Genomic DNA, 15,868 nt, shown 5'->3' with positions numbered 1-15,868 from the left:
CTGAGCCAAAGCCAGGAGCCCAGATCCTCTTTCGGGTCTCCCACGTGGGTGCAGGGACCCAAAGCTTTGGGCTATCCTCGACTGTTTTCCCAGGCCACAAGCAGGGAGCTGGATGGGAAGCAGGGCTGCAGGGATCAGAACCGAGTCCATATGGGCTCCCAGCATGTACAAGGTGTGGGCTTTAGCCGCTAGGTCATGGCACCAGGACCAGAGCTGGAACTTTAATCCAAACTCTCTGACATGTGATGTGAGGATCCAAAGAAATATATTCAGCACAGTTCCAATTGCCATTATTTTAGTTGATGGTGCTCTCTGTAAGTCTTTCAGGGATTCTCAGAAGTTAGAGACTGAAATGGTTTGGCTCCAAGGAGGATAATAATAACTCAGAGGAAAAATTGGTTAAAGAATGTGATGCTCAGCATTTCAGAAATCATACAGCAATTTCCAGTTACAATCAGTTGTCATATTAACTGATATAGGATCATTTTTGAAAGCTGTGTCTGCTATAGTGAGACAAATATATAAACAAAGGTTAATATTTTTACAGTGAGATTTTACTTGAGTTTCTCTAAACCAAAATATAAATATTTTTGAAAAGAATGAAGTGGAAAATTAGAGCTCAAATGAAGCAACTGTAAGTAAATCCACAAGGGGCTACTGCTACTAGCTTTATTTGTGAGTTAATACTATTTTTTAGAATTTTATAAAATTATTCTAAAGTACAGTGCTCAGGTAGACATCATAATTCTGTTATCAGAACATTCATCATGCTTTGTTGATGTTCCAAAAGCTTTGAAGAGCCTTTTGAGGAAACCTGTTTAGGGAGGATTCTTTTGAAACGTGGCATCAGGTGGTCAAGAGTGAAGAGATTTGATGTAGGAACACATTTGCAGCTCCAGAGTTTAGTTGGAGCCTGGGACTAGAAAGTAGAGTGCCTTTCTAGCATGTTTGATTTTGTATTTGGTGTCACGTGAGCCATCTCAGGCTGTGACCCTTTTACGAGAACCTTAAGCAAGTGTGCAGACACATCAGAAGGAGCATAAGATTGGCACAAGGCATATATGAATTTGTTTATTTGTCTCTTCAAGGTAACAGGGGCTATAAATAACTTAAAGAACGGTGAGGGGATTAAGTGAATGATTACTGTATACCACCCAGCATCATCTTTTGGGGCAATTTTTATCTTTCATTATTATGAACAAATAAATAAATAAATAAGGAATGAATATAAAAATTAAGGCATCCAACTTGTCAACAGAGAAAACACATACTTAAATTGAAATGTTAAATAGCAAAATATATAACAATACAAACAGAAATTTGAGAAAGACAATAACATACATAGTAAACATAAAATTAACGTATTCATTGTCAGGTTCTTGGTGTAAGAATCTTACTATTTTAATCTGGAGTATATAAATTTTTTGAAAAAGAGCTACTCTTTTTTCCCAGCTACCAGCCCAATTTTTTGACACTGATATTCCATAAATTTTTAATGACCTCTTAAGAATTTTAAAGGAAAAATAATTATGTAATAAAGCATTTATCATTATGTATGGAACATTTTTATAAGCTATTGTAACATAAATTAGTATAATTATGTACTCACTTCTAAAAATATACCTTCTGCTCTCAGGGAATTGTACAAACTATCCACATATAGATATATTAATTTTTATTTCTTAAACATTTATTTGAAAGAAATACTGGGAGAAAGAGAGAGAAATATTTGAACAAAACATTCTGTATGGGATACCAGCAACATGAAGAGCAGCAAAGAACACAGTCCAAAGAACATGACCTACTGTGGCATGTCAACCACCTTATTTACACACTTAGTCATGACTGACACAAATTTCAGACTCTAGAGGTCAAAGAAGATAACCATGAGTTCTCCATTCCAGAGATATCCTCCTGTGAGGAAGGATTAGCCACAGCCTTCATTTGATCCCATATTGTCCCCAGGCTTCTTCCAGAAGATGGCTAGAAGCAGATTAGTTCAGCCCACAGAAGCATCCCTGCAGGTTGAGTCTTTGTGATGAATATCCAAGGAGGACTGAAATGTTCTCAGAGCTCTACTACCTCCTGAGTCTCTTGTTGCTTGACTGGCCTGTCACACTGTTTGCAGGCATCGGACCCAACTCCTGGTCAGAAGATCTCGTGTCTGCTCTTGTTCTGGTTTCATTTTACACTTTGTGGGTGTTTCCCCAATGAATATCTTGCCCTTCTAGTTCTGTTGATGTCTGGTTTCCAGAGGATTTTAATTGGTGCAGATAGAATACTAATCGTGTATTTCTATGTAGTTAACTATTACACAACTATACCTTTTACTAATTTTTAAAATTTAGCTGGTAAAATATTTTATACCAATGAATTCTTAAAGTGAATTGGTTAGGGATTTTTCTCTTTCCCAGCCCACGCACTTGATGCAATCAGCTCTGAAATGATTGGCTTTTTCACAGTACTCTGAGATAATCCAAATGCACATAAGAACTGTTAACTGTCATACCTGGCTTCATTCTAATCATCCTCTGTTGATTTCACTCTATAATATATATGTTTTAATAACATGCATCATATATAATTTAATGATGTATATATGCTTAATCAAGACACTGATATCCAAATAAAAGGTGGAAAACTTTAAATAATTGTAGCTACACAACTGAGTATGACAAGCTTACAAATGGACAAGAGGAAATGTGCTTGCTAAGCAGATTGATAAGTAGAGAAATAGGAGGGGAAAACCAGAAAATTATGGTATCATGGAAGTTATGAAAAATCACTTCTTAATATTCTGGGCTCAGCTGCATTGAATGCTGCTGAAAGTTTGAGCAAAGTGAGAACTGGAAAGAGTTTGTTGATCTGGCAGTGAGTGAGACATGAGGGACCACATCATATATGCTTCCAGACAGAGAAATAGACGTTGTTGAGGAAGGTGGTCAGTTAATATGTGGTATGAAGTTGACATAAAATGTACAGGTTACTGAGACTTTTCCATGAAAGAGGTTAGAAGGAAACATATTTTGGAAATATGAATGGAGCACTTGTCAAGATAGAACTAGCATGTGGCTTATGGCAAGAGATCAATAAAGTAAGATATTATACAGAGAGCAAAGGAGAATATGCCTATCTTTTCCCCTTCAGAATCTCTCTTATTTTCACCCAAAATCAAATTTCAAATGTCTACGCTCGGTGGATGACCTGATAATCTCAGAAACTGTTGATTAAAAGGTTATTTTCCTCTATCCAACTGATGTATGGAACCTGCTGCACTTTTCATTGCAAGTATTCTTATAAAACAGAAATCATGCACAGATAAAATGAAATTGGTATATTATTTATTAAAAACACACAAATTGAAATGTTGTGAGTATAATTGCTATCTAAAAACTATTAACACTCAGTGGGTTTTTAAAAAATATCTTACAGACATTGGAATCATTAAGAGAGAATACCTGAGAAAGTTGGAATCTGAAAGATTGTGGTATCATAAACTATTCTAGGATTTCAAATAGTTGTAGTTATTATTGATAATAATGTGAATTTTATCTCTAGAATTGATGCTTTTTGCTGAATTCATTATTGATGAATGAAATCTTGAACAATCTCTGAGGAGTTTAACGTTTGCAGTGTGGTGAATACTAAGTCAGAGAAAACACATTTGCTTTGTCCCTTTAGTTGTTAAATATTTCTCAATTCACTGAGAACGTTGAAGATGATGTAAAAAGAATAAGAACTTGAGACTATTAGTTATTGAACCAAGTGGCTGAATGTTATCTTTTTCAGACTTATTTTCTCATTCTTTTACAAGTCTTTCAAGTCCACTTTTTCTTTCTTTTTGGTAAACCATTAACTATAGTTATTACTTATTTTGTCAGCAGAAAAAATTTACCAATAGTAAGAACACTGTAAGCTCTAATATTTTTGATAATGTGTGGAATTCCTCCCACAGTAGATGCCAAAGATTTGTGTTCAGTTTGCTCCCCTGGAATTAGCAGATTTATTTAGATATTTGTAAAATAAATAAATAAATAAATAAAACAAAAAAACTAATTTTAAGCCAGTCAGAATCTTTGGGAAGCCTAAATCCTAGGGCTATCATTTTCAAAATAGATTTGAAATGCTACATACAATTTCATTTGCATATATTCAGCTCCTCATTTTCATGGCTTTCACCAGAATCCTGAAATGACATATTAAAGAAAGTACATCTAAAGCTACATTCTAAAGAAGAGAAAAACAATGCCTTGAGAACCCAGGGCCTTCTCTGAATTAGAAAACTTTAATGGGAGTAATTTATACTATTGTCACATTCACTTCACTCCAAAATCCATAAAATTAAGCGAGACATATTACGACTTTCTCTACTGCTCAAGTATTTTTTCAGGCTCAATTTGTCTGTAGGGCGACATCACAGGATTATTGGGATATTTTCTAAAAGCCTTGTTTTTATGCAAAAAATTTTAAAAGTGAGATCCTAGACATCTTTGTCTTTATTTGGAAAGATAAGCAAAGTAATTTAAATGTTGTTGACTCGAAGCAAGAGAAAAGACATTTGCATTTTGCATTGGCAGCATGCTATCAGATTCAGTCCAACCTGAGGAAAGCTGGAATGTGTCCACTAGTTTTCTGTTTTTCTATTTCATTCAACAAGTGAGTAAACATCTTGAAAGTCCAGTTTCTCTTTCCATTGACATAATGAGTTTCTTAGTGAACCCCACTGATCCTCATTATTAGGGAAACATATGGCACATTTAACTTTTAAGTGCGATTTTATTATTTGTCTTTGAATTATATAGTTTATTTTCCAACTATGGCTTTATCATTTCCTTAAGATGTCATTCATACATTAAAATGTCTATTTGAAATATATGTAGATACAAATGCATTTTTATACATTTGTTTCTATATACTTTCCTGTATGCATAAATAGGTGAGCTTTTTAAAGTTCCTCAATATGTGCATAAGTATTTCAACTGTATTTCCATGGTTACATGAATTACATGTATTTATCTTTTTAGCTGCTAGTAAAAACTTTAAATTAGAAAAGAAAAACAAATATAACATACAGATTTTCATTTAAAAGCAGTTAAAAATATGTAATTTTTCAAAAATAATGTCAATGAAAGTGCAACTAAAATACTAAAGCAAGTAGCTTTATTAATCAAAACATAAAATGTATAAACTACCTAAAAAATTAAACCTGGATATTTGTATAATATAAAGATACTACAATGTCTAAAATACAATCAGTTCACATAATAAAAAAAAGTGTGAAGAAGAACATAAATAGTTTACATTTTCTTTCTGGTAACAAATCTGAGCATCACATCACATTGAATCTCAAGTTCTGAGTCTTCATGTACATCTTATTATGCCTCCATAAGAGACTAGTTATAGCAAAATCCACTGTGAGAATTAATTTCCTGGGCCACCTGCAAAAGTACAATGTTGACTCCATTATGACACTGAGTTTTGATGTTCAGCTATTATTTTCTTTGATCAAAACCCACCTTGGCCTGGCCCAGGGCCTGTGCTCTGCAGGGAGCAGCCACCATGCTGGCTGGCTGCCTTAAGGGTGCAGCGGGCTCCGCTGGCACTCTGTAGTGAGCAGCCGCCATGCAGCTGACTTCCCATGGGCATGGGCCTGGCCTCATGCTCTTAGGGCCTGGGAGTACAGGCTTATGGGGAGCCTAAGGGATGGTACTGGTGGAGGTTTGGGAAAACCTGGGTGCAATGACTAGACAGGTGGAATGAACCTAGGGACCTCCTCACGACTGGGGTTTATGGAGATGTGTGGGAAGAAAGACCACTGAGGGAATATTGCTGCAGGTGAGGAATGACTTTTGAAGGACTCCCATCCACAAAGCCACTGTACTTGCAGGTAAGCATGGCAGCTGAGACTTTATGGTATAGAGGGTGGAAGTTACAAGACTTTTATGGGTCAGACAGATGTACCAACCCATGTGGGATCTCAGCTGGGCTAATTAGCATGGATCACAGATGACCACCACTCACCAGTGCATACTAAAGCTAGGGCCGTGGGCCTGCCAGTGAGAGTCAGAACAGGGGATAGGTAATGTTAGGCTGTATCATGACATTAACCAGCTGCAGCTGAGCCGATCTGAAGCCAGGAGTCCAGATCCTCCTCTGGATCGGCTTTGGGCCATCCTTGATGACTTTCCCAGGCCATGAGTAGGGAGCTGGATTGGTAACAGGGCCACAAGGACAAGAACCGGTGCCCGTATGGGATCCCAACACTTGTAAGGCAAGGACTCTAGCCACTAGGCTACTATGCTGGGCCCAGTTTTTTTTTTTCCTTTTTATTAATTGAAAATAATTTTTGAAAAAGCAGTGAGAATAAGCTGGGAATGATGTAATTTTGCTACTTAACAGTTCAATTAAAAATGAATCTTTCATTTTTCTTCACTTTTTCATCTTATGAAACCTTCTGCTGCTTTATTGCAACTGTAAATGTCTCCAGGGACTACAACAATAGCTAAAACATTCGGTTACCACTAGATTGGATAAAAATGGGGAAACATATAAGTCGGTAGAAAGAGGCATCTTGAAGAGAGGATGTTTAAGAGGGGAGGAAATTGTTTTAACGTTTCTCAGTGATTGGAAAGAGGAAAAAAGGTCTTGAAAATCACAGCACCAGTTTTTGGTTTTAGGATTATTTTTGTTTGATTTGCCTTCGTGTTATTCTATTTTATGTTCCAGAGGTAACATGGACTTATAACAGCTATGAATAACAGGGTGTAGCTGATAGAGTAATAAAGTCTATATATTTGATGTACACAATTTGTTAAGTTTTGATAAATATATGCACATAGATAAAATCATTACCACAACTAAAATAATTGATACATCCATTATCCTAAAACTTTTGCTTTTAATACTTAGGAATTACTCTTTCCTTCTTTCCCTGTCCCTCCCCCCAACTTGTTCTAGAACTATTGATGGGCTTTTTGTTAATGATAGATTTCTAGGGTTTATATAAATCAAGTAGTTATATATTCCTGTTTTGATTTTTTAAAAAAATTCCTCTCAGATTATTTTTATGTTCATTCATGTTGTAGTAGCATAAGTACCTTTTGAAAGATTTATTTATTTTTATATGCACATAGGCGTTAGAGAGAGAGATGAAGTGATGTTCCATTCCATTCACTTCTCGAATGGTACAATGGATACATCTGATCTAAGGCAAATTCAGGATCTAGGAGCTTCCTTCGGGTCCCCCACATGGCAACAGGATCAACTTTTTATACTCCACTGCTTTTCTAGGCTGATAACATGGTGTTACACTGGAAGTAGAGCATGTTGGACTTGAACTGACATCTATATGGGATACTGCCACTACAGGTGGAGGCTTAGCAGGCTACACCACTGTGCTAGCCCTTGACAGTTTGTAAAAGTCAAAGCTTGGTGGAATTCTGATCAGAATTTCATTGGTTTACCAAATTCAGTAACATTTTGACCTAGAGGCATAATTTATTATTCACTTACACTTATAATTCATTTCAGCAAAGTTTTTACATTTTAGTCTTTCACATATTTTACTAAGCATACTTAATAATAACAGCAATGTTTTATATAGCTTGTCTTAAATTATTTTATTTTAAAACACTTTGGATTAATACTTAATATTTTTGCATTTTATGAGATATAGTTAAATGTTTTATATTTTGAATGCTATAATAATTGAATTTTATTTCCTAAACTCAATTTGATTGTCTATTGCAGTGTGCAGAAATCTAAGTAATATTGTCTCTTGATATTATATCTTTCAAACTGGCAAGCATCACTTCTTACTTTTACTCAGTTTTTTATGGCTATCATTTTATTCCTAGAAGGCCATGTAACTTGCTATTGAATGCATTTTGATCATCTTTTTCAATAAGAACGTTTGTAACTTTTACTTTGTCCCGACTGTACTGGGCAGTTTTCCCAGTACAATGTTGGGTAGTATTTTAAGAGTAGATGTCTTTGATCCTAGAGAGAAGATGTTTGTTGCTTTTTTTGGTAAGTAGATTCTGTATGTGGAGGATGATTTTTTAGTCTTAGCTTGCTGGAAGTTGTAAACCAGAAGCAGAAGCATATCATATGCAATTACATCTCTTGCTATGTATACTTTTATCTAAACCACTCTTTGTTTTTCTTTTAAATTGATGCATAATTTGCTTAAACACATGTATTTAAAATTAATTTTCCTTTGGTCAGATGGAAATTAACATTACTTGCCATCATTGTAAGGTAGCTCTTACAGATGGAATAGGTCTTGTCTCCCCAACATTCATATAAAACACTTCAACTCTGATGTAATAGCATAACTGGTTAATGAATTAAGGGGAAGACAGAAGTGGGTGTGGCGGAAGTGTTTAGGCTATTGTGGGTGTGTACTCAGTAAAGAGGGGTCTCTCCAAAGGGTTATCTGAATTGAAGTCTGCCTCTTACTCTCTATCCCTGACTCACCACCTGTCACTGCTCCGAACCCACCCAGACTAGCCTCCAAACATGCCAGATTTGAGGGCTGCCCAATCTGGACCTACGATCTCCAAACTACAAGCTGAAATGGACCTTTTCTTTCACATAAACACTTCCTGGGTATTTTAATTAAAATAACAAAATAGACTAATCAAATCAAATAAAACCTCCAAAATACTGTTCTATCCTATGTAAACATTTTATTTGTTGAGGCAAAATTTCTGTAGTTGACACACTGTAAGTACTAAGTAAGCTAGGAGATCTTTAAAAATACACTTGTAACAGCTGAATGTTTATAATAGTAAGCACATCTTAAAATTAGAAAGGGAAATATTTTCCAGGATGATACATATTGCACCAAAAGATCATCTTAACAATTGGATGTAGATTTCACAACTAGGAAATTACTAGATGTTTAGATGCGAGAGGCTTGGGCAATGCCAATGAGGTGTGAGGAGGCTTAGTTATTATAGGTTTATAGCATCCATAGAGGTCAGGAACATTTAGACGCTAAACCTTGTCGTTAATATACATCACCTAACCAACACCTGGAAATGAAGACACAGACCAAAAGATTGTTTAGTTGAATTGGGCTAGCTTTTCTTTCAAAGTTCTTCAGGTGTTTCCCAAGCCTAAGATGTTTATATGGGGGGCTAGTTGTATTAGTGTGCATTCATTGCAATAGGACGATGCCTGCGGCTGGATATTTGATAAAGAAAAGAGATTTTTGTTCACAGTGTTAGAAGCTGTAAGTCCCGCTTGCATAGCGCTGGCTGTCCTAAGAAGCTCCTCGGATGTATCCCATCATGGAAGGAGCTGGGAGTTTGGGTGAATGAGAGTTCACCTGCAAGATAAAGCCAGATGTGGAAGCTCTGCTTTCCCTCTAGAGTCCAACCCTTAGTGGTCTTACCATTTCTTAACACAGAGGGGACTCACCTTCCCACACAAGGAGCTAGCTATATCCAACGGGATGCAGTCGTGGTTGTGGTAATGGGGATGCTTTGCAAAGAAGGGACAGTCCAAGTTCACTGGCAATGTCTGCCCTGGGTGTGAATAGGTGAAATGGTAAAACTAGCATTACTTGCCTGTTAGGACTACGCTGTGAATTCCCTATCAAGGCAGCTTAACAGAATCCTGAAATGCTGAGAGATCATTCACTCTCCCTTAACAAACTCTTGGAACTTTCTGCCTCCCTCACTCTGTGGTGTTAAAGAAGTGTGATCTCTCTGTACGATGTTAAGACAGTAAATAAAACTTGAAAGATGCACCTTATGACGTCAATTTAAACAATGATTGAAATGACTGTCCTAAATACTTTGCGATTGAATTGTGAGCAACGTCTCCAGCGGCCTGAACACCTTTGCTAGCTGAGTATGTCCAGAGAGGCATATCCTAATGCCTTTTTCCTTTAGCTGTAGTGTAATATACCATGAAACACGCCATTCAGATGGACGTGGATAAGTAAAAAGAAAGCATGAACTGTGTATCTGAAAGAGTCACTTCCTTTCATCATCTACACATTTTAATATCGTTCTAGGATCCTTTTAAAGCCAGGAATCTTTCCAGCGGTGACGCCTTGGCCTCCCACCAGGATTTTTTTTTTTCTCTTCATGTTAGTGGGACCCGAAAGAAAGGCAGAACTCAAAGTTGGTATGCTCAAACTCGCTTCAGAGCAGCATGGAACTGGGAAAGAACGACTAGTCTTGCTTAGAGAAGTGAAGAAGGAGTGAGCTTACACACACACACACACACACACACACACACACACACACACGTAGGAGACCAGTCAGGGAATGGGCATTCCAGCCCATCTGAGTCCTGAGGGTTTCTTGCCCTGGCCCCCTCCTTCTCGAGGTCCGCGTTCTCCGCCCAGGCCCTGCCCGCCCTTAACGCTTGGCCCAGAGACCCAGTGGGCGGGGTAGTCACTCCAGCTTCCCCGGGGCGATCAGAAGAGGTGCTGAGCTCAGAGGCGCTATTTGAGTGACCCAATACTTGAAGAAGATTGTTGAACACTCGAGTCTCTTCACTTCCCTGCTCTGGGACGCGACAGTCTGCAACTCCAAGCGAAGACAGAGTAAAACTGGTCCGTGCGAGTGTGGTTAAGAGCGAGCGAGTGGGACTGTGGTCTGTCCTCTCTCTTCCCCTCCATTTGGGCACGCTGACAAGACCAGCTCGTGGATAGTTCACTTTCCAGCTGCCACTCCATCGCCAGAAACTTTCCGCGTATGGAGCAGTCGCGGTTTGGCGGTAGAGATCGCCCCACTAGCGGCCGTGCCCATCTGGCTCCAGGGCTGGTGACAGCACCTGCGCCCGGATCGGAGACTTTGCCGGTAGTTCCGGGGATGCCAGTTCCTCCGACTTTCCTGCGGCCTCCCAGCCTCTTCCTGCGAGCAGCCGCTGCAGCTGCCGCGGCTGCGGCCACCACGGCAGGCGGTGGTTGTCTCGCGGCTCCGCGGCTGGAGAGAGCGGTGGGCTACCCGCGGACGCCCAAGTGCGCGCGCTGTCGCAACCACGGCGTGGTGTCTGCGCTCAAAGGTCATAAGCGCTTCTGTCGCTGGCGGGACTGCGCCTGTGCCAAGTGCACCCTGATCGCCGAGCGCCAGAGGGTCATGGCTGCCCAGGTGGCGTTGCGAAGGCAACAGACGCAAGAGGAAAAGGAGGCCCGCGGGCTGCAGAGGCTTCTATACCCTGAACCTTCGGGGCCCGAGGGTCCGGCTTCAGGAGACCGCAGCAGAACCCAGAACACCCAGGCCGCTGGGTGCCCCACCGCGGTTGCTGCGCTGGGATTGGGTGTCTTGAGACCAGTCAGTGGTTTGGCCACCCCCTCAATCGAGGTTTTCCGGGAAGATTGTTCCAAGGACAAAAAAGGTGGGTTGATCTTCCATTTGCTCTTTGCACGAGAAAATGGTTGCTCCGGAGAAAAGCTCTTGAAACTAGCAGCCCTAACTGCCTGGAGGCATGACAAAGTTACAAAAGCACTTCAGCAACTGTGTCTTTTCACCCGGAGCTGAGAAGCATCAACCATCACTTTGAAAGGTCTTGCTAATTTGCTGCACCCGGAGTGATAGGATAGGAGACAGTAAGGGGATAGTGAATCCTGGTTGGCCACAGATAAACAGTCCTTGGAAAACAATTGCATGCAACCTGCCTTGATTTTACTTGAGCAAAGGGAAGTTGAGTCAGAGTTTGTTTTGAGTTTGCTTATTACTTTTTTTTTTTTAAACTGTAAAACCAGAAAGAATCTTGGATACATCCCTGGTGGTTAGTAGTACATCTCTTTGCCTTTGAGGCAAACTTTTGGTGCCAACCAGACAAAACAAATCTACCAAATTTCCTTCTCTTTTTCTCTCTATCCTAAATCCTTATCTGTCTACCCCCTATCTGTATGCCAGTTCCCAAAACTAAGCATATTTGATGTTTCAATTCTTATTAAAAGAAAGCATTCAGGGTTTTAACTTGGAAAACTTTAGTAAGAATTTAAGTTGAATATTGCAAATTTGTTATCCAAGAAGCTTTTTCTCCCCTCTTGTTTACTAATGACATTTCAATTGCCTTACTCTCCTGTATTAGTAAATACACTCATGCATTTTTTTACTAGGACTTTTCCAAATTAGCATTTCCTGCTAATGTAAAGCCTGGTGTATGTTAGTGAACTTCACAGCCCTTCACAAGGCCCGCTAGCAGTGAAAATGTCATTTCATTGTGTTTGTGTCAATCGAACACGGTTGTATCATCTGAATTCTGTGGTAATGATACACCATAATTCATTACTTTTTGAACATTGGAAACCTTAGATTACACCATGTGCTTTTGAAAATACTTTGCTGTAAATCTATCATTTTGTGCTTGACTATACTGTGTGTGTGCATATAAAAGTTTAGTTCTGCAGAAAAAAAAAAACAGATTTTAAACATTTCTCATGAGGACTGGAGGTTGAAGTTATCAAGTATGGCTTCTGTAAAAGGAAAGTAAAAGAATTTCTTAAACTACATTGACATTGAAATCCATCTTATGACACTGATTTAAGTGATATTTGGGGAGATGTCAAAACTTTACAGGACTGTTGTATTTCTTTTTATGTTTTATCTCAGAGATCCCCTATAAAAAGCAAGCTGACTTTTGAAAGGCTACTCCCAAGACTTTCTGAATTGACTGACTTAACTGTAGTAACATAGACAATATAATTAATCCATTCATTAGACACAAATCAAAAGCAAAAGAATAAGATTTCCCTATACAAAATAAATATCCTTCTATTCAATAATTGAAGATTCTAGACACCAAAATCACAATAAAAGGCCCAATATACGATAGTAAATACAACAGAAGGAAAATAAATTACAGAATATAAGAGGTAAGAGAGATGTAAATGATCCCATGGTATTTTAAAGAAAGCTCACTTTCTAAAGCCTTTTGCAATCAATCTTTCATTACATCCATTGTAATATGAGTCTAACATAAGAAGCATACATTGCCATAGAGGTGAAATCCTGACCCGGCCCACAAACAGAAGGATACAGGTAGTAAATCACATGTAAATGAGGGAGGAAAAATGCCTCTTCCACTTGACAGATCTCAGTAGAAGTTTTATTATGTTATTTAACATTAGAAATTCTAGACAGTCTTTCTAATTTTGCAGTCATAACATCTTTGATCATATGTTTGACCCTACATGCTAAGTTGTACACACTTTAATTTCCAATTAAGCTTTATATATTCTTTAGAACTATTCCTTTAGGAAATTGAAGAAAACATGAGAATACTGCAAATCATGCTTACAAATCATCACATTAGATAGTATTTATCTTGTTTTACTTATAACAAATTTGTAGAAAAAAAGTTGGACAGAAATGCTCCATTTATTCTGCTTGAAAAACGGTTTTATTATCCAGAGATGATATATATAAGGTTATTTAGCAAATATGTATAGTTTTTAGTGTTATCCTGGAAAAATGCTTTTTTATTAATATCCTCAATATCCTGAGATAAAAACAGATTTTTTATATATGATAATTATAGAGAATTATTATTATTATTGGAGGCAAATTGTTGTTTGAATTGAAGGTTTACCGGTTGTTTTTGGAACTGTAAAATTTGCAATACTGTGCTTTATATTTTCTTTTAGAAACAATTTGACATTGAACTATTTTCTTGATACTTTCTGGGTATTAAAGAAGCATGTACATAATTCACACAGAAATGCAAAAAATACCAAGATTCCGTTAACTGTCACACAAAGTGAAATCTGCAAGTCTGGTGTGATTTGAGATTGAAGCACTAAAAACCAAAATTTGTTTAAATTTGAAATTTGAAATAAAATGAACAATTTTCTTCTTTTTCTAACACTATTCAGGTAACTTAATTTGAACCTGAAATGTAAATATAAGAAAACTAGTTGTTGAAATTCAAAATTAATAATTACATAAAATATTCATTTTCAGATAGATCCTTTTTAAAAAATTTCTTCTCTAGACCTTTATACAGGAGAAAAAAGAAACTTACCTGGGTAAGAAAACTTGGTTAACCTTCAGGAAAATGTCCTCTTTGCCAACATGGGGCAAACCAAGAGTGGTGACAGTGTTCAGAGACACTTCTGGGTTACAATGCACTCGTCTTCTTACTTCTAAATAGTTCTGGGTTATATACTTTAAATTTGTAATCCTGAATGACAAAAGAAATAATACTATTCCACTTAGATTATTATGAATAATCTCTTAAACCCAAGATTTTTTATTAAGGGATTTAAAAATAAAAATAATGTATCATGAATGAATGAATCATTTTTATGCAGTTTTTAAAAATACAGACAGCATTTTGTTCTTGGAGATTTTTATTCTATTTGACATATATATTTTTTTTTCTTTTTCAGAACGAAAGGAAAGTATATGTGACTCATGCCAGAGACAAGAAGAACAACTCTCCAAATCCCATCAACCCTCCTTGGGGTCATCTCAAGATGTCAGTGGGAAACAAGCCATCAGCTGTTCCATTTCAGAACATGCAAACAGACAGGACAGCATCCTCTCAGTTCACTTTGGAGACCAGTCAGGAGGTGAAGAAAGCCCTAGGTCCTTGTCATCTTCTGATCTGGAATCAGGAAATGAAAGTGAGTGGGTGAAAGACTTTACAGTGACCAGAACCAGCCTTCCCACAGTGTCCTCAAGACCAAGAGACCCTCTTGACATTCTTACTAAGATTTTTCCAAGTTACAAACATAGCTGGCTAGAAGGCATTCTACGCTTCTGCAAAGGAGATGTTGTCCAAGCCATTGAACAGGTCTTAAATGGCAAAGGACACAAGTCCAACACTAGAGGCTTAGTGAGCACGGAACTGGAAAGCCCACGCCACCACAGCACACCTAATTTTAGTCTAGCTGGAATTCGTTTTGGAACTCTAGGTACTAAATCAGCCTTCTCTCCTCTTCAAACCACTTCTGCTTGTTATCAAGCTGATTCAGAGCTCTACAGCTTAAATCCCAGACTAGGTATTAGCCCACTAAGGCTGGCGTATTCTAATCCAGCAAGAGGCTTGTCTGGTTTCATGTCACCTTACCTAACACCTGGGTTAGTACCAACACTACCTTATCGGCCAGTTTTGGATTATACATTTTCAGGGGTGGTTAGGGATTCTTCCTTCACTTCCTGTAAAGACTCAGTTCCTGCTGGTAGAGTTTATTCCCAACCAAATCAGGACAGTCTGTAATGTATTGTCCCAGGATTTCTGGAGAGTTTTTAGGAGAATTCAATGCATGTATATGCATATATGTGCATATATATACTGCAATATCTACACTAATGGTTTATGTCTAAATCATTATCAAACCTTGAAATGCTTTTTTTCCTCCTCTTGCGAGCAAAATAATGGACTTTAGAGCTGAAGGCTCTTCTTTCTCACATGAGAAAGAAGGTTTTGGATATTATAAGTGCCTTGAATAAAGCTATTTCACAAATATTTTAATTTTAATAAATTTTCTTCCTAAACTGCCATTTGTAAAATTCCCATCTGAAAAAAATACGCTTACTCTTGTTTTGTTGAAATGTGAGGTTGCTAGTTGTGAAATGGATCGTTGTGCCAAACGATCCTGAGTAAGATACATGGAACCAAGAGGAAGAATTGAAAGTTGAGATGATTCCAACTAATTGTTATCTTAAAGTTCAAACTATTTTTAAAAGCATATTATTTGAAGATAATAGAAGTAGGCAAACTTGTTTATTTTTTTCTGATTCTTAAAAAAATTCTCTAATCTATAATTTGTGGAAACAAATGACACTGGGACAATTCTTCAGCATTGTGTGTTAAACCGATTTTAGGAAATGAGACTGCGCCATCTTCTGTCTCCTATCGCTAACTGCAGGTTAGTACTGCAGCATATGAACTA

General features: G+C 37.7%; 1 protein-coding gene across 1 annotated transcript; it reads left to right on the top strand.

Moving 5' to 3' along the window:
- The first annotated feature begins 10,715 nt into the window (after nucleotides 1–10,715).
- On the top strand, nucleotides 10,716–15,192 carry DMRTA1 (DMRT like family A1). The gene is made up of 2 exons (XM_040963827.1): nucleotides 10,716–11,358; nucleotides 14,360–15,192. The coding sequence occupies exons 1-2, from the start codon at nucleotides 10,716–10,718 to the stop codon at nucleotides 15,190–15,192; spliced, it is 1,476 nt and encodes a 491-aa protein (XP_040819761.1).
- The last annotated feature ends 676 nt before the right edge of the window (nucleotides 15,193–15,868 follow it).

The sequence above is a fragment of the Ochotona curzoniae genome, unplaced genomic scaffold (genome assembly GCF_017591425.1).
Source record: "Ochotona curzoniae isolate NIBS_2020 unplaced genomic scaffold, NIBS_Ocur_1.0 scaffold_3208, whole genome shotgun sequence".
NCBI classification, from domain to species: domain Eukaryota; kingdom Metazoa; phylum Chordata; class Mammalia; order Lagomorpha; family Ochotonidae; genus Ochotona; species Ochotona curzoniae.
This window is presented reverse-complemented; position numbering and strand designations above follow the sequence as displayed.

Excerpts from the sequence above, each read along its gene's own strand:
- DMRTA1 (XM_040963827.1), top strand. The coding sequence starts at position 10,716 with ATGGAGCAGTCGCGGTTTGGCGGTAGAGATCGCCCCACTAGCGGCCGT. Across the intron at positions 11,359-14,359 it reads TTGTTCCAAGGACAAAAAAG|AACGAAAGGAAAGTATATGT; the intron begins GTGGGTTGATCT and ends TTTCTTTTTCAG.